This window comes from Podarcis cretensis, assembly GCF_951804945.1.
Source record: "Podarcis cretensis genome assembly, chromosome: 14".
Lineage (NCBI taxonomy): Eukaryota > Metazoa > Chordata > Lepidosauria > Squamata > Lacertidae > Podarcis > Podarcis cretensis.
In genome coordinates, this window is record NC_137183.1 from 20,389,713 (window position 1) to 20,408,098 (window position 18,386).

General features: G+C 46.9%; 1 protein-coding gene across 3 annotated transcripts in view; it reads left to right on the forward strand.

Moving 5' to 3' along the window:
- Positions 1–10,316: 10,316 nt before the first annotated feature.
- NTRK3 (neurotrophic receptor tyrosine kinase 3) overlaps positions 10,317–18,386 on the forward strand; it is a 407,630-nt gene continuing 399,560 nt past the window's right edge. For 2 of the 3 annotated variants that reach the window (XM_079954238.1, XM_079954239.1), the window contains exon 1: positions 10,318–11,289. In XM_079954238.1, coding sequence (XP_079810364.1) covers positions 11,042–11,289 — 248 coding nt within the window. In that variant the 5' untranslated portion in view covers positions 10,318–11,041. Of the gene's footprint in view, positions 11,290–18,386 lie in introns of all 3 variants that reach the window. The other variant, XM_079954237.1, reaches the window with a different exon arrangement.

The following is an 18,386-nucleotide window of genomic DNA, read 5'->3' on the forward strand; positions in this document are numbered from 1 at the left end:
AGAAGTGACTTAGTCATGCTGGCCACATGACCCGGAAGCTGTACGCCAGCTTCCTTAGCCATTAAAGTGAGATGAGCGCCGCAACCCCAGAGTCGTCCGTGACTGGACCTAACAGTCAGGGGTCCCTTTACCTTTAAAGGGGGTAAAACCAGGAAAATCCAGTCTGCCTTAAAGCATCCTGGACTATTAATACTAAAATACTAATACTTATCTAAGCTTCCCCTTTAAGCTGCAAAAGGATGGCACTCTGCTGAACTCATAAATGTGAGGAAGGAAGGATATTATCTAATGAATATATTCTCTCCTAGCATCTAATCAAATCCCAACAACTAATTTCCCACTCCAGGCTAAAAGGATCATGTAGCAAGTGAAAGGAAAGGCTCTACGTGAGCACTGCCAGTCAGAGTAGACAGTACTGAGCTAGTTGGGCCAATAGTCATTATTTACTTACCTCCAAGCAAAGGTATCCTTCATCCCCAAGTAATCCTTCAGAAGTAAAGAAGGATGCATTCTCAAGAGTACTGTATGAAAGTCAATACCCTCTAACACAGTCCAATAATCCTTTCTAAACCAAATGAGGATCTTTCAGAAGGGAGACCCGCCTAATTTTGCAGTGGGTTTTTTTTGCAAAGTGCCCCCAAGTAAGTAAGATCTTATATGAACTGGATTTCTGTTTGGTTTTGAACCTCTTGGTGGACGGAGGAATCTCATCTTTGCAAAAAGGGACTGGTAGATCAAGGGGAAAGAGGTCATTTATACACCATGGACAGCAACATTCCTAAAAGGCAAGTGCTGTCCCTTTAAAATGGCGATCTTCCAGACAAAGTGTGCCCAAACTGCTGATTTCCAGTTATCCAGTGTTCATAACCAGCCAGTCCTATGATCCAAACAGGTTCCCAGTTCAACTTCCTGCAACTCCCAGCTTGAGAAGTAGCACTGGGGAGAATTAAGAACGGTTACACACTTTGAAGGGCACTGAAGCTGAAACTGAAAGCTGTTCCTACCACCCTACCACATCTGATGGGGCATTCTGGGAACAAGATGCAGGACTAGATGGGCCTTTGGTCTGATCCAGCAAGGGGTGCCATTCTTAAGAAACCAGAGGCTGATACCAACCTGCCTGAGGTCACTTGGTGATTGTTACAACCAAGAGATCCAAACCTCTTCTCTTCGATCCATGTCCACTACACCTAGGCATATTGGCTCATAATTATGTGTCACAAAGAGCTCTTTGTAGATGCTACCACACTGGCATCTAGGAGGACCTGGCTTCAATGGTAGACAAGGAAAAGGAAAGGTGGTCCAAATCAGGATAATAAAGGGCAAAAATAAAAGAACAGGGTACCAATCTGGGTTGTCCCTTGCTTATAGGTATGAAATCTCTTTTATCCTCTTGAAAAGGTTCTTCATGGTGCCCCAGGAGAAAATATCCAAGGATGCTGCTGCAAAATTATACTGGTTTGATTGATTGATAGCAGTTCAATTATTGTGGCTTCCCCAAAAGAATCCTGGGAGTTGTAGTTCAGTGAGGGTGCTGAAATGTCTATGTTACAGCATGGAGGAGAGGGAACTGGTGACCCTCCCAGTGATGTTTGCCTCCCAACTCCCATCAGCCTGGCTGGCATGGCCAAGGAGCTGTAGTTCAGCAACACTGTGGAAGGTCTGTAACTTAGTGGCATGACATGTGTTGTGCATGCAGAAGACCTTGAGTTCAGTTCCTGGCATCTCCAGATAGGGCTTGGAGAGAAGCCTGGCTGAAATCCTGGAGAGCTGCTGGCTGCCAATGTAGGCAATACAGAACTAGATGGACATAGGCAGATTCCTATGTTCCTATCTGGATGATCATAGATTCTTGCCATTAGAGAATCTTCTCCTGTTCAGAAGTCTGTAGTCCCTAGACACTCTGGGGAGAGGAAACAACTGGGAAATCAATTTGAGACACACTCTTGTCTTTCCGCTTGCTGGGAAAAGGGAAAAGGGGGTCAGTACAAAGAAAGCAGCAGTTGGACCAGTTTCACCTGCTCTTGCTTTCCTGCCCCTGGCCTCTTAAGTGAGATGGGCGCACAACCCCAGAGTCTGTCAAGACTGGCCCGTACGGGCAGGGGTACCTTTACCTTTACCTTTACCTTTAAGGTCATCCTGAGCATCTGCTGGGACCTAATTGGGAGCCGGGTACAAGCTTTGCTGCCTCCAGCCGCCCCCAGCTGCTTGCAGATTAACCCTGTCTGGTCCCCATCTCCCTAATTTGGCAATGCAGCTCCCGAGAGTGACAGATATCAGCTTTTCCTCCCCTTTCCACCCACACCCTCTTTCCGAGTCTCTCGGGTAAGACTGATCTGTTTGTGAAAGTCAGTCTCGTTGCAACACGTGGGCACCTTCTCCCAACACACTTGGGGAGAAGGGGGAAAAAAGCAGGCACCACATCAAAAGCTGCCTTCAAGCTACTCTGAGAGATAATGGGGAGGAGGGAAGGAAGGGGTAAAAATATGGAGTTCTGCTGTCAGCACTGTTTCCTTTTGATGCATGTGTGAGCTGAACAGCTTAGAAAAGCAAGGGGGGGTGAGCAGACTCCAGTGGGGACCGAGAGGACTTGGATTCTACTGAGATCTTGTATCTACCCCCCTTAGTGATGCTTTGAGCAGTAGTGGAGACCTTCCACCCCACAGGCCTTATTAGGCCCATCACTTCATCGCAATAGTTTCTGCATCTGTTCCACGTGCACAGGTAAGCACACCTTTCCAGAGGCCCGATGGAGAAAAGCTATTGGCAGGTTGTGCTGGGCCAGCCCTTGTACCTTTGCAACTGAGAGTCGAGACCTTCTATGCTTTGGAGGGAAATTGAAAATTCCCCTTAGTAGGAACCCATTACTAGGGATCTGGGGATTTAGGCTGCTGTCTCAGAGGTGTTTGCAATGAGCTCTGGTGGGAACCACAGCAACTTTATCAATTCATTATAGAGGAATTGAAAACCTCTGCATATAGATTTACACTCCATTATCATGCTAACTCAGACATAAGCCCTACTTTTTCTGAGGCAGGGAACATCCCAGCTACAGCCTGGGGATTGAATTAGAACAGATCAGGCAGGAATGACATTGGGAAACATGGCAAACTATGTGTGTGTGTTCAGGCTCCAGCATTCTAGCCCAACTATAGCCAGAGCTGTGTGCAATCTATGTCTGTTAAAAATTAAATTAAAAGATCTTCTGAAATACTAGCAACAAGATAAACCAGATTCTGCAACAAGGCTAGTGGTTTGCATCCCTCCTATTTTGCACAATGTATTCTGCAATATTTTATTGTTTTGCTAGGTTTTTCTGCTTCTGCAGTCACAGGGCTGTGTTAGTAGATAGAAAGGGCACTGAAGTCCTAACCCACAGTAACCTAGCCAGTGTGGTGTAGTGGTTAGAGTGTCAGACTAGGACCAGGGTTCAAATCCCCAATCAGCCATGAAGTTCATTCACTTCTGGGTTTTGATCATTCATGAGCCAATTTGTTTGGGAGCCAAGGCGTTCGAGATCCAAGGTATGACTGTAATCACAAATAAAATAGGCAGAAGATGCAAAACAATTTTAAAACATCGCTATGCACTTCCTCCTTCTCCAAAAGTCTGGGCAAAGAAGTGTATCTTTATCTGTCATCTGAATGAAAATAAGAGAGATGCACTTTGAAATGTGGGCAAGGGTTTGTCTCCAGTTCCAGTCCTACTCAGAGTAGACCCATTAAAGTTAATCACAATGGACTTCAATGAGCCTACTATGAGGATGAATAGCATTGGATCCAGCCCAAGGTATGTCCCCCCCCCCCCACTTAGGAGAACGCACTGAAAAGCACTGAAGTGTATGCAAAATGCATAAATTTAAATGTGGGCTTTTTGTGTGTTCCTTCAAATCACCTGCACGAAACAAGATTTAACAGACCTATAACTGAGCACCTGCAAAACTGAGATGGTGCAGAATTAAACTGTTCAGCCCGTCCCTTGTTTCCGCTACGGCAGTGCTCAGCTTATGCTGTTTGTTTGTGGATGTAAATTATGGGGAACTGATTCAGATTATCCTTCCCAGACAACAGGAAAGTATCATTGTCCCGTTGGTGCTTCATGCTGTTTGCAGGCTGATATGGAGGGGCACCAAGACTGTATCTTGGCAAGAGGCAAGACCAAAAATTGTTGCCTCCAGTCAGCATAATACATCTTCCCAGGATGCAAGAGGGAAATGTATGTGAAGGCTGAGTACATTTCCTTCCTTTGACTTCTTTCAGAGCGCTGCAGCAGAGGAGCCATAGATCAGTGGTGAAGCACCTGTGAAGCAAGTGTAACATCCCAGCTTCAATCCCAGGCATCTTCCATCAAGAGGACCTTTCAAAACAGAAGGGGGACCCTTTTTGGCTCCACAGGCCAGATCCTTATCAGGATCAACCTTGTGGGCCAAATTTGACTGGTGGGCAAGGTCACAAGATGTCATTATTACATTGCATGATTAACAAATGGGTGGGGTTGCCCATCTGTCAAATGCATGGCTTTGCAGGTCTCCGCCCTGCTCCTCCTTTAAGCTCCTGTTCTTAAAAGTTCAAAAGGGGAGTGCAGGGAAACATGCAAGAGCTCTATGATGGTCCCTGTGCTCCAGTTTCAGCCTGAAAAGGCAGCACGGGAACTGTCTTAAAGCCTTTTGCAAAAGTGCTGTTTGAAGCAGCCAAGGAGGGGGTGGGGGCTGCATCAAACAGCCCTTTTGAGAAGCACTTTAAAGTTTAAAATGCTTTGCCCAAGAGTTGTTGTCATATGACTAAAATTTCTGGATCCCCCCCCTTGAAAGAATTTCAGAAACTTTCTCTAACCCCTGCAGAAGAAGAAGGCCACCATGCAGAATTTTCTCCAAATATCTGCTGCCACACACAGACACAATGTCCTGGAATGACACAATCAGGATGCAGACATGTGAGCAGAAGTTTCAGAGTGTGGAAGTCAGCATGCCAAATGCTATTTTGATATAGGGTAGTAGCCCCCCCCCAATAGCTTCTATGCCTTCAAAAGACAGATATTCAGGAAATGCAAATTTTCCCATTGATGGGAAATGCAGTGATCCGGAAGCTACAACCACTGGATTTCTGCCGGCATTGCCATTAGAGCCCAGGTATTTCAGAAGCCCGATTTCAAAATGTACATTCTTTTGCAATTCAGAAATCTCATTTCCACATGAAGGTGTGACACATTAACACATTTGGCTTGTCACATGACATCTTGCTGACAAAATATTAAAGTTTTGGAATCTCGAGCTACAGTAGATGCTGGCAAAGTTGTCAAATCAAGTTTGCAAATGAAGGAGGTGTTTATGTGCCACCCAAAATAGACAAGAGGTGGGAAAGGGAAGTTAATGGTGGAGAGGGAACATTCTCCACCCCCTCTTCCAGAATAGTAGAATTTGGAGTCACCCGTGGCAACTGAGAAAAGGGAGTACCTCCCAGGGCTGCAAGCCCAGGCACACTTACTTGGGAGTAAGTTCCATTGAACTCAGTGAAGCATAAAGGTAAAGGTAAAGGGACCCCTGACTGTTAGGTCCAGTCGTGACTGACTCTGGGGTTGCGGCGCTCATCTCGCTTTATTGGCTGAGGGAGCCAGCTTACAACTTCCGGGTCATGTGGCCAGCATGACTAAGCCGCTTCTGGCGAACCAGAGCAGTGCACGGAAATGGCGTTTACCTTCCTGCTGGAGCGGTACCTATTTATCTACTTGCACTTTGATGTGCTTTTGAACTGCTAGGTGGGCAGGAGCTGGGACTGAGCAATGGGAGCTCACCCCGTCACAGGGATTCGAACCGCTGAACTTCTGATCAGCAAGCCCTAGGGTTTGTGGTTTAACCCACAGTGCCATAAGCATGCTTATATTTCTGCTTCAGAAAACACTCTCTTATTTGCTTACATAGCATCAGAACAAAGGAAGTTGCCAGTGCTTAAGGAACTACCTATTTGTTTTGGGGGCACAATTCAAAGTGTTGCTATTGACCTTTCAAGATCTAAGAAATCTTGAGTCCAGGATACTTGAAGGACCACTATTTCCCCAAGAGCCTGCCCAACCAGGCTTTGCTCAGGCCCTGCCCTAAGTGGCAACATGAAGAATGGCCTCCTTATTTGTAGTGTCTTAGAATCATAGAAGTGTAGAGCTTGAAGGGACCATGAGGATCATCTAGTCCAACCCACTATAATACAAGAATATTTCACCCAACGTGGGGCTCAAACTCACAACCCTGAGATTAAAAATCTCATGCTGTACCAACTGAGCTATTCTTGCGACTATTAAAAAGTCTTTGGATCTCCCTGCATTTGACCATCTGCCAGACTACCAATCTCATACTACATTAAGGTAGCAGGTAAAGATTTTGGGTGGGATCCAGAGTCCTGCTAGTTGAACTTAGGTCCCACTGAAATCAATGAAACAAGTTAGTTGTGGTGTGACTAAGTCCTATTGAATTCAATGGAGCTATTCCCAGATAAGTGGTGCTAAGACTGGAGCCTTCACTAGGATCCACTGATCCTCAACAACATCATCATCAACAACAAACCCATTCCAGACCAGGTCTTCTCAGTCAAAAATGTACCTGACCCACAGGACCTCAACTTTGACCAGGCTTCAGTTTAACTGTCCAGTTACCATTTTCTCCAAAAGAGTTGCACGGATTTGGCAAACGATTTTCTCTAGCTTTTAATTTTAATGGCATTTAATTTTGTTGTTGTTTTAGAAGCTGACTGCCACTGGTGTCTTTGATAGCCTTTTATTGTTTCATATATATATATATATATATATATATATATATATATATATGAGAATTTCAGTTGGTGTGAGATTTCTCCAGCAACCTGTAGCCTTCCCGAAGCAACCTGTAGCCTTCCCGACTTCTTGATCTGAAAAAGCTTGGTGGAATAATTTATCTCACGATGTCAAAGCTGTTGGGCTTTGATGAAGTGCTGGCACCCAGGAAGGCTGCAGAGTGCAGACTACAAGTGAGGCAATTTGCAGAAAAAAAGCAAGAACCCTCACAAACACCCCCTCTACTACCTAAAGAAGTAAAGTAAAGTAAGCAACTCAAAAACCCTGCACTCCGGCCATGAGAAATCTGCCCAAACTTTGTCTTCCTTTTGATAATTTTCAAATGCAATTTCTTCATTAATTCCCCTTCATTAAAGGTAAAAAAAACAACAACAACAAGGAGAAATGTTCAGCACAGCACTAATTTTAAATAGTATGTGTGAAATAAATTGAAGAAGCAAATATATCAGATGTATATCAGATTGGAGCCTTGGTGTGCTGGGTAGTGATCCTGCCCCACTGCCTTCAGTCTAGAGCAGCACAACTCTATGTCAGAAGAAACAAACTGTTTCAAACGATGAAAGGAAACTTTGAATCCAAAGCATCCATCAATAGTGGAGGAGGCTGCCCACTCGTGTCTCAGCATGACTCACTGCTCTGCCCTTCTCAACGCCTTCTGATCATCCTTGGCTGAGTCTGCAGGTCATTCTGTCACATCTCGGTGGTGGGTGTGATCAGATCGCTCCTGAAATAGGGATGCAGGAGAACTGACGAATCGCAGAGGAGGCTGCCTATTGGGTCTCTGCAGGAGTCCCCTCTCCAAGCTTGCCTCCCAGGAAGCTGCCTTATATAGTCAGACCATTGGTTCATCTAGCTCAGTATTGTCTGCACCAGACTTCACCAGCCAGGTGCCCTCCTGATGTTTGGGACTAACAATTGTTACCAGTGGTGGCTGGTGCTCGTTCTGACTGGTAAGGCAGAAGGTAGGGAGCCCCAACAGTAGATGGAGCCAGAGACAATGACAGGCAGATCCAACATCTTCTATGTTCATCTCCATCCTCTGTCCTGCTGAGTTCTACAAGTGCAATACTGAGACAGAGGAGGAGGCAGCTGGCAGGCAGTCCCACCCCCTGGACTGGTTGACATAAGAAGAGCCTTCTGGATCAGGCCAATGATCCACCCAGCCCAGCATCCTGTTCTCACAGATGCTTGCAGGAAGAAAGCAAGCAGGATTTGAGTGCAAGAACACTCCCCTCTCCTTTAGCTTCTGGCAACTGATATTCAGAAGCCTTCTTGCTTCCAACTATGGCAGCAGAACACAGCCATTATGGCTAGTAGCCATGGCTAGAGCGGTCCTCCATGAATTTGCCCAATCCTCTTTGAAAGCCACCCATGTTTGTGGCCAACACCACCTCCTGGTTGCATAGTTTAACTATGCGCTGGCTGGTGGCATGATGGACCAGCTTCCACTGCCTGTGGGTGGGCAAGAAGAGCTACATCAAAACATCTGGAGAGCACTAGGTATGCAAAGACTGGCCAACACAGACTAGCAGAGGATTCTCTGAGGTTTCAGACCAGAGCCCTCTGCTCCCTACCTGAAGATGCTGGGGACTCAGTCTATCCCCTTCTGTATGCAAAGCACATAGAGCTTATGCCCCCTTTCTCCTTCTGATCAAGGGATCTTGTTCAGCATCATGACTCATGCATAAATACCAGGAGGGGGCTTCTCTCCTAAGGGGGCCATTTTCACTCTCTCTTTTTTGCTTTCTAAAATAAAACCTCTTTTCCTCCGCTGAAAGAGTGCTCCTGGTTCTCGGTCGGAGTGGGGTAGCAGTTAACTCAGCTCCAATAAGTTTGGGAAACACTGGGCTCGAAGAACGAAGCTTTTCCGGCGCAATGTTTCTCCCCCTCTCCAAGAATCCAGGAATTCTTTCCCCAGGATTGTGAAAAGAGAGGAGGAAAGGGAGAGATCGAGAAGCCGGAGAGGGAGATAGATGGATCCACCTGTAAGCCCGCGCGGTCCTGCGGCTGGAAACCTCGAAACTCCGCCGCCTTCGTGGCTCTTGTGTCTGTGTGCAAAGGAGCAGAAACAAGAGGCGATTAAAAGAGATGGGGAAGGGGGGGAGGGAAGGGAAGGAGAAGCCACAGAGGTGGGGGAAGAGGAAAGCGCCATAGTGGAGAAGCAAAGCAAATTAAGCAGGGCTCTGATGTGCTTGGGTTGCCGCCTGCCCCAAAATGCACCCTGCATCTTAATTCGCTTCAGCGTTGCTTACACACGCACACACATCTCCCGGTGCCATTTCGGCTCCCTGAAATCAGCCCCCCCATTCTTTTCCTCTTATTTTATTTATCCCTGCAAAAACCCGCCACTACTCTTTCGGACGCCCCCTTTGCAATTTCCCAAACAGTCTCCCTTCCTCTCTCCTTTCCCCCTGGCAGGTCCCCTCCCCCTTTTAAGTCCTTCGCTCATTTCTCTCTCTCTTTTTCTTCAGACTCATTTATTTCTCTTCTTTTAAAGCTTGGGAATCCGACTTGAAGAAATAAAATAAAATGCACCAACACACCACTATTATTATTATTTTTTTCAAATATTATCATTCCTTTTGGATGCAGGAAAAGACAAACATTCCCCTTCTCTTGTTTGCAGATTCTGACTTGTTTGCTCGTGGGGTGTATCCCTCTTCGTCGCAAATTCTGCTTTTTTCAGAAAACCAGATTGCCGGAATAGAGAGGTGATTGGCGCGTTGTGTGTGTGTGTGTGTGTGTGTGAGAGAGAGAGAGAGAGAGAGAGAGAGAGAGAGAGAGAGAGAGAGAGGAGAGCCACAACAAGAGTGGACCCCCTCCCCCGTCCGGTTGCAATCCCACCCGGAACTTTTCTCACGTGCAGATCTCGCCAGGAACGTTTTCTCGGTTGTACGCCAGCCCAGTCCACCCGCGAGTGGCACAGGTCAGCCGCGCAGTCACGAGCGCAGGCTGCGCGCCCACGTGGTTCTCAAGCCCTTTTCCTGCGCGTGTTTCCTCCGAAGTAAAAGACGCCCCCCCCCTCGATTTCCAGAGTTCAGCAGAGCCTCCTTCCCAGGAAAAGGCGCCCGCAGGATCGTCGCCCCTTCCCTCGATCTCATCGCGGGCAGAGTTCCCGAGGATCGACGTGCCTTAGAGGATCGCTAGTTCCCCCCACTCGCCAATCTACCCCCTCCCCTAAGAGGTAGTAGGCAATATTGCGAAGCGGGCGAGGAAATCCTCCTTTCAACAACCAACAAACAGTCGCCCACCGCGAAGGCTGAGGGGGTTCCCTCTTGCACCTCGGCATTGCACGGCGGAGGTGGGGGTGGAGGAGAAAATTAATCTCTCGCGCTATATCGCTTGCGCGCATATTACATCTTTCTGCAGCACTGCTGGGCGTGGGAAGGGCTAGCTGGCCGGGTTGGAGGGGACAGACACACACACACACACACACACACACGAGACAGGAGGCGGCGGCGAAGGAGGAGGAGGAGGCAGGGAGCCCCCCCCCCTCTTCTCGTGCCCCTCCATCTCCTCCTCTCCCTCTGCGTGGCGTTTTTTCTTGCAGGTGTTTCAATTTTAATTCTGCCCGGTAGGTGGGACTTGGTGACTTTAAGCACCATCATATTTCGCCCCCACCCTCCTCTCTCTCTCTCTTCCTTTCCTCCTCTCCCTCCTCCTCCTCCTCCTCCTCCTCTTCTCGCTGCCGCTGCTGCTGCCTTCCCCCCTCTTCTGTTGCAATCTTCACAAGTCTCTGGGAGAGCAGCGAGCGAGCGAGCTACGGTGGATCAACAAGGCACCGAGAAACGCCAGCCGCACCGCGCACACACCAGCCAGCCAGCCAGCCAGCCGCGATGCAGCGCTCACCGCTACAGTAGAGGGAATAAGCCAGCATCGCCGACCTGCCCATCATGAGTCTATCGATGGAAGGATTTTTTCTCTACATGCCTCCGATCGCTTAAGGGTGGTTTATTTTGTCTTCTTCTTTTTTTTTTTGCTTCCTCCCCTGTCCTCGCCCCCCCCTTTCCCTTAAAACCTCTCTCTCTCCCCCTCTCCTCTGTGTCCTCCCCTCTTTCCCCCCTCCCTTTCCACAACCTCCCCCCTCTTATTTCTTTCTCTCTCCACCCCCCTCCTCTCTCTCTCTCTCTTTTGGATCCCCATCAGGCTTAATTTTTTTTAAATTTTTTTTATTTTGTATATATCAGTAATTCTTCTGAAATAAAGCCACAGCGAATCGAAGATGGATGTCTTGTTTTGTCCGACCAAATGTAGTTTTTGGAAGGTTTTCTGGCTCTGGAGCATTTGGGGAGACTTCTTGGTTTCCGTCTTGGGTTGCCCTGCCAACTGCCTTTGCAATAAGACCGAGATCAATTGCAAAAAGCCGGACGATGGGAACCTCTTCCCCCTTTTGGAAGGGCAAGATTCAGGCACGAGCAACGGGAATACCAGCATCAACATCACGGACATCTCTAGGAATATCACTTCGATGTAAGTCTTGTTTCTTCACCCCCCCCCCCAAAAAAAAAAATCCCTCCCCATTTCTCTCTCTCCCCAAAGCTGTGTATTAGTACATGCATGTGATATTTGCAAAGGGGGAGGATAATGGGGGTGCCTTGTGTACCGAATAGAATAGATGCCCCTTCCCACTGCTCTCCTTCTCTGTGTATAAAGATCGGGGCATGTGCATTTCACTGAATGCAGATCTCCCTTCGGTTCTCTTTCAAAAAAATATATGTGTGTGTCTGTGGGAGGGAGGCCCCTGCAAATCCCTCCTCCTCCTGCTGAAAAAAGCAACAGTTTGGATCAGACTTGCCACGGCTATGAAGTCAATAAGGGTTTGTTAGCACCCTCAGGAAGAGGAAACCTCTGGCTATGTGTGTGTCTGTGCATAGATGTGTCTGGAAGATCATGTACGATGAAACCTCCAGTCTCCGGCTTGCTTTAACTGTGTCCGAAGAGGAACACACACTCTCTCGCTTTGGGAGACTTGCCATGATAATAGGATGGGTTTTTTCTCCCTCTTTCTCCACTCCAGTTCTCCTTTCTGTGTCCTCGTTTGTGCCTTCTCTCTCTCTCTCTCTCTCTCTCTCTCTCTCTCTTAAAAAAAGAAGCTTCACCGACCCTGCAGCTTTTCTCTCTTCAATGCACACATAGATTTTGGAAATAAGACAGGGAGGGTTGTCCCTTAAGTAGCTTATTCGAGATCACATTGTGACATATATTTTGTTGTTGTTTGTTGCAAACAAGGACTCTAATGCCAGAGAAGCTTTCCTGTAGCTTTCCCCCCTCTTGCAGTGGATGTTTTGATCTCACAGTCACTGGGGTGGGGGTTGTGGAACCAGGGAAATACACACACACACACACACACACACACACTTACTTAGTGGAGTGACTCTTTAAAAAATAAAAATAAAGCAAAGATGGTTGTTGTTGTTTTTATTAAAAAAAAATCCAAGTTCCTTTATTCTTGTTAGGAGATCCTGGTGGTTAAATCTCAGTCAAAAGCCCATGGACCTGAGAGAGGCAAGAGTGAGTGAGTGAGTAAGGGAGGGAGGGAGAGTAAGGGGGAGAGGGAGCGTTCTTACCACTCTTCCTACAAGCTCCATCCATCTAGATTTTAATTCTGTATGTATATTTTTATTTTTAAAAGAGCCATATCTGCTGAGATCTCTGCATGGTGTTGGTTTCCAACAATGCAGATATATCTTTTCCTTTTTGGGGAGGGCTGGGCAACGCTAAAACTCTGAGCCGTTTCATTAGCCTAATGCTAATTGAAACAGGGTTATTGTGCAGCCTCAGTAAGTTGCCCGTGGGAGTCAAATTAGGGTGTGGGGGTGAGGAAAGTGGATTTCTTTATGATTTTTCCTTTGGCACGAAGGCCAGGACTGAGCAATGGGGGGGGGGGAGAGGGTTGATTATTGGTTAATTAAAAGCCCAGTTGTACCCAACACATCATAGAAGGGCTAGGACATAAGATGGAGACAGGTGCCTTAAGGATGCTCCTCTGTCTTCCCCCCTCCCACCTTACCCAAAGGATGTGCTCTAAGTGCAGCTTTGGGGAAATGGCCCAAACATTTATTTGGAGAGCCGTGGCAACCTCGTCGTTTATTTATTTATCTTTTCTGCACCGTACAACTGGCGTGGCCGTCCTTAAAGCTGTCAGGAGTGGCCCTGCATGCTTTTCCAGGGATGGCTCTGTACAGAGGAAAGACTGTGTGCCCCATCTGGCAAATACATCTACAAAAGTTACAAGACTTCAGGGACTTGGGTGGCTGGAGAAAAAGGAAAGAAGGAATTCTCTTGAGGTTTGCAAAAGCTTCCCTGTTTGTGGTCACCTGGAGGTGACAGTAACTCACCAGAGGCGACTGGGCAAGTGGCTGTTTTTGAAGCCCCCAGTATGTTCCTTTGTAGCTGCCCCCTTGTTGCCCATTTTCTATTCTCCCTTTACTGAAACTTCTCCCAATGAAAGCAGAGAAACCTACTCTGGGTATAGCACCACCATCCGTTCCCAGATGTGCCCCATTTTTCTGCTGCATGAGGAGTCTTCCAGGAAATACTAGGGGGGGAAAAGTGAAAGAAAGTAATGTATTCTCAGTTTGGTGTGGTTTGGCCTTTTAGCTTTTGAAAACACACTTTGAAGGTGCTTTGAACTAGCGCCAGCCAGCCCCCCCCCCCCCGCAAATCTCTAAACGAAACTATGTCTCGAAAGAGCCATTTCTAGCATTTTGCTCCATGTGTATTTAAGCCAGCGTGTCTATATCATAATCTGGACTGCTGGGGGAGATATGATTATGTGAATCTTTTGTATCCGGAAAATAACTTGACTGCTTTGAAAATGCTGATCAAGCTGTTAGCAAAGTAGACGGAGGGCCCTTTCAAACTCCAGAATGAGCAGAGGTTGTATGTGTGTGTGTTTTGAGAAAGAGAGAGAGAGAATCTTTTTTAATGTCAGGAAATGATCTGAAGTTGTCAGGTTCACTGGAGGATTGAATCTGTCCTTGATCCAACTTCAGCCTTTCCAAATTGCTCAGGAAAAGGCACCGTTGTTGTTTTACAGCCTGGTTGTAATATTTTGCGAAATTATGGTTTGGGGCTAAGAAGACAAAGGAGGAAGATTAATTATTTTCTTGAAAAGGTGTGGGAACAACCCTTTAAATGTGCTTAGGAAATACGTAAGGATGGCAACATCATCTGTGGCTGTCAATCACAATAGCTGAACTTCATGTTCAGGGGCAGTCTACCACCAAGTGCCAGATGCCGGTGACAAACAACAAAAGAGAGCTTGTGGGCCTTGCTTGTGGGCTGCTCAAGGGGCACTTGGTTGGCCACTCTGGGAAACAGGATGCAGAATTAGATTGACCCTTGCATTGTCTATTATGGTACAGTATGTGCAATTATGGAAGACTATCAATTTTCCCCTCTCTCCCTCACATCCTCTGCTTATTAAAGGAGGTTATGGTTTGAGTGGGTGGAGGACTGTTTTAACAAAAGAAACATCTCACAAGGTTATGGCAGATGAATGGGTTCAGAGAGAAGATCAAGGGATCAACAGATCAACCTTTTCCTTTCTTCCGTTTTATGCTTAAGCCCCCTGATTTGCCCAGTAAGACGGTGCACAGCCCAGATGACAGGGTGAAGGGATGGGGAGATGTGAGAACCGCCTGCTCTGGACTTCCCTCTGTGAAATGGAGTAACCTGCTTTCTTCATTAAAGATGGCCTAACTGGTTTATTGTGAGATAACAGTCTCTCTGTTTAAGCCCAATTAGGGGCTTTTAATTCCATTAACTGTGTTGCTTGGTGGGGGTCACTTGCTTTGGAGAATTATGATAGTTGGAGACTTTCATTGGCTGTAGGTGCTTTCATGTGGGAAATGAAAAATCAAAATGATAGCCGCTCTTCAAAATAATCTCAAGCCTTCCTTTTCCTTCTTTTCAGGAAGGAAGCCAGTGCTGCCTTTAGGCAGACTGAAGCAACTGCCTCGGGTGGCAGGTGCTGAGGGTTTTCCTCACAAACCCCTCCCCCTGCCATTCCCCTGTGTTACCACAGGGCCTGTTTTGGCCCACATAATTTGGCCTATTGCCTCTGGTGTGGAGGCGGATGCAGTCCCACCACCAGTGTTGAAATAAGAGTCAGCTTCCAGTCCAAGCAGCTCCATTGGGGGCTGGGGCCCATTGGGACTGGTGGGTCAGAGAAGGCAGGAGCCCAACAGTAGGTGGAGCAGAGCCCACTAAACCTAGTGCTGTCTCCATCCTCTCCTCTGATGAGGCCTGCAGGTGCAACATTGAGACTTAAGGAGGAGGAGCTGACAGTCAGTGATACTTTCTGGAATGGTGGTAAGCAAGAAGGCGGGGGCTCACTAAGGTTGGTAGGGCAGTGCTCTGTTCACCCTAATGGATCAGCCTTCACTGATCGGCTTCTGTCCCCAGAACAGGAGGGGGCACCCTCATGTTCTTTTCCTTCTGCAGCAAAACATCTTTGGTTGGTTCTTACAAGAGCCTGGAATGGGAAAACTGGCACCACTTTGGGGTTATCCTGCCTAAGGCAAGATTGCTTCAGAAAGTGTCCTACTAATGGCAGCTGCAAACAGGCCCCATGGTTGAATAAGAGAAAGGTACTTGACTTATTGTGGAGGAGAGATATTGACAGATATTGATGGCTAGCTGGAAGGGGAAGGACCATAGCTTAGTGGTGGGGCATGCTATGCATATGAGAACACCCAGGCTCTTTCACTGGCTTCTTCAGGTAGGGCTGAGAGAGACTGCTCCCTCTCTCTCAAACCATGGGAGGCCATTGCCAGTCAGTATAGGCCAGTAGTCTTCAACCATAAGAACACATGGAGAACCCTGCTGGATCGGGTCAATGGACCATCTAGTCCAGCATCCTGCTTTTACACTGGCCACTCAGATGCCTTTGGGAAACCTTCAAGTAGGACCTGAGCTCAAGAGCATTATTCCCTCCATTTGGGGCTCCATTACGTAATCTTTTACCATATATTTGCATGGTGGTAGTGCTCCTGTTGTGACCCACCTTGGATCAGGCCAGTGGTGGGTCCTGACCCATCAGCTGAAGACCAGTGGTAGACAGTGCTGAGGCAGATTGACCAGTGGTTTGACTTGGTGCAAGTCAACTTCTTAATGTTCCTCAGCAAAGAAAGAGCTGGTGCTCATAAATGCACAGGCCTATCTACAAGCCAAGGTCTGTGAGTTGGCTGCAACCTGACTGTGTGCCCTCAATACCATATTAGCCATAGCGGTGGAACCATAATGTTTTCTGATATGGTGGTGTGGAGCTGTGTGTTTGTTCTCTCACTAATCTTGATTAGGTTGAGTTTGGCTTGTATGGTTTTTTGGGGGGAGAGGTCTTGGCAGAAGTCTGCTTGGCTTCAAAACAACTGGGGAGGAGATGATGATAGCCAAAAGAGAAAAGCGAGAAGGAGCCTCCTCACCACAAGAACGTATATTTTGAAATCAGCTCTATGCTCTCTGGCCTTGGGCCATCCCCTGGAGGCCTCCATCCTGATTATTGGGTTTTAAACATCAGATGTTCTTTATTATGGTCAAATAGTTATGTTATCATTGTTATGGCATGTGTGCCTGTAATACACACACGCCACAAAAAATATGTAAGAAGCTGCCTTACAGAGCCTGGTACCGCTCTATCTATCTTGGTGCTACATATCCCAGGAATAACCAATGTGGCACCTTCTAGATGCTCTTGGACTATAAGTCCCATCAGCCCCAGCCATCATGGCCAGTGATCAGGGATGATAGTTCAGCACCATCTGGAGAGTACTGCATTGGTTACCTTTGATCTACTCTGACCGGAAGCATCTCTCCAAGATCTGAGGCAGAAGTTTTAAACTGGAGATGCCTTCTACGTTTCAAGCATGTGTCCTGATGCTGAGTGCAAAGGGTTTGTGAGTCATCAATAGTGCTGAATCAGCCTGCCAGACCTCATAATAGCATTTATATGGCACTTTAGAAGTGTTCAAATTGCAAAGCATACATTAGCTTGTAAACTTTACAACAACCCCTGTGCAGGAAGTTCAGCATTAACTCCCTAGGGGGTTATTGGAAGCAGGTGGTGATGTAGCCTATATAAAGCAGCTTGCCTGAGGTCACCTAAAGAGTTTGTGGTAGAGGTAAGATTGGGCACCCATACATTATTGGCTTCCTGCTCATCTGTTCTTCCAACCCAGTGGTTAAAGTGTCAGATGAAGACTGGATGGACTCAGCTGTGAAGCTCATTGAGTAACCATGGACCAACCATCTTCTCTCAACCTAAACTACTTCACAGGGAGGTTATGAAGACATAAAAGGGACATCCTCCTTGGAGGGAAGGTGGATATACATGTAAATATGCAGTAAACAATCACAATCAACACTGCACTGATCCCTCAAGTTGATTGCCTTCAGTTCAGATGGAGTAGCTTGATTGTTGCAAGTAGAAGCACCTTAATCATTCTATATCCATCCATCCATTCATTTCCTATCCACAGAGCTCAAGGTGGCACATATGCTTCTCCCCTTTTTTATTTTATTCTAAAAATATCTCTGAGAGGAAGGGTAGACTGAGAGATAGCGGCTGGCCCAAGATAATCTAGTGAGCTTCATGGCTGAATGGGTTTTGGGCCCTGATTGCCCAAGTTCTAGCCCAATACTTTAACCACTATCCCAGTTGTGCCAAAGCTCCAATGGTAGCTCCACCCTGTTCCCACTCATCAGCTGGTACCTCCTTCTTAGAGGTACTTCCTGAATTTTGTGGTTTGCCATTACAGTTTCTGATTAAACAACATCTCATGGAAGTTCCTTTAGCTCCTCCCTTGAATTATTGGGCAAGTTAATGGAGATGGAGTAACAGGTTGTTGAAAAACATTGGCATGTGAGTAGGATGAAGTGGGCAAGAACCTTTCTGGTCAGTTAATCAGTCACCCAGTTAGGAGCATAGGAAGCGTTCTTGTACCAAGTGAGATCATGAATCTGTCCAGCTTGACATTCTCTGCACTAACTGGCAGTGACTTTCCAGGGTTTCAGACCAGGAGTCCTCCCCAGTCCTATCCGGGGACTAAACCTGAAATATTTTGTATGTAGAGCCTGTGCTCTAGCATTTTCATAGAATCATAGAATCATAGAGTTGGAAGAGACCACAAGGGCCATCGAGTCCAACCCCCTGCCAAGCAGGAAACACCATCAGAGCACTCCTCATTTTGCTGTGGCCCTTCTGTTTCCATCTTGTTCCACCTGGTATATTGCAAAAGGATCAACTGATGACCTTGACTGGTCTCTCTTCTGTCATCAATGGGCTGGTTATGAGAGGTTCTTTTCAAAAGAGCTGTTCTCCTGAGACCCTCATCTTTGTTCTCATGCTTCTTCCTGCATCTGGGAAGCATATAGATTTGAATCTGGCCAGAACATAACCAGGACTTTATTTAATTGTGTTGGTCGAACCTTGGCCAAAAACTGATGCATCCGATGGCCATGCTGGCTTGTTGCAATGGGTTTTCATTGCTTTTGCTTGTCTTTCTGCCTGCAGAATGGTGGCAATACAACTGGGAAGTGGTTATGGTAAAACCAAGGCTGAAGAG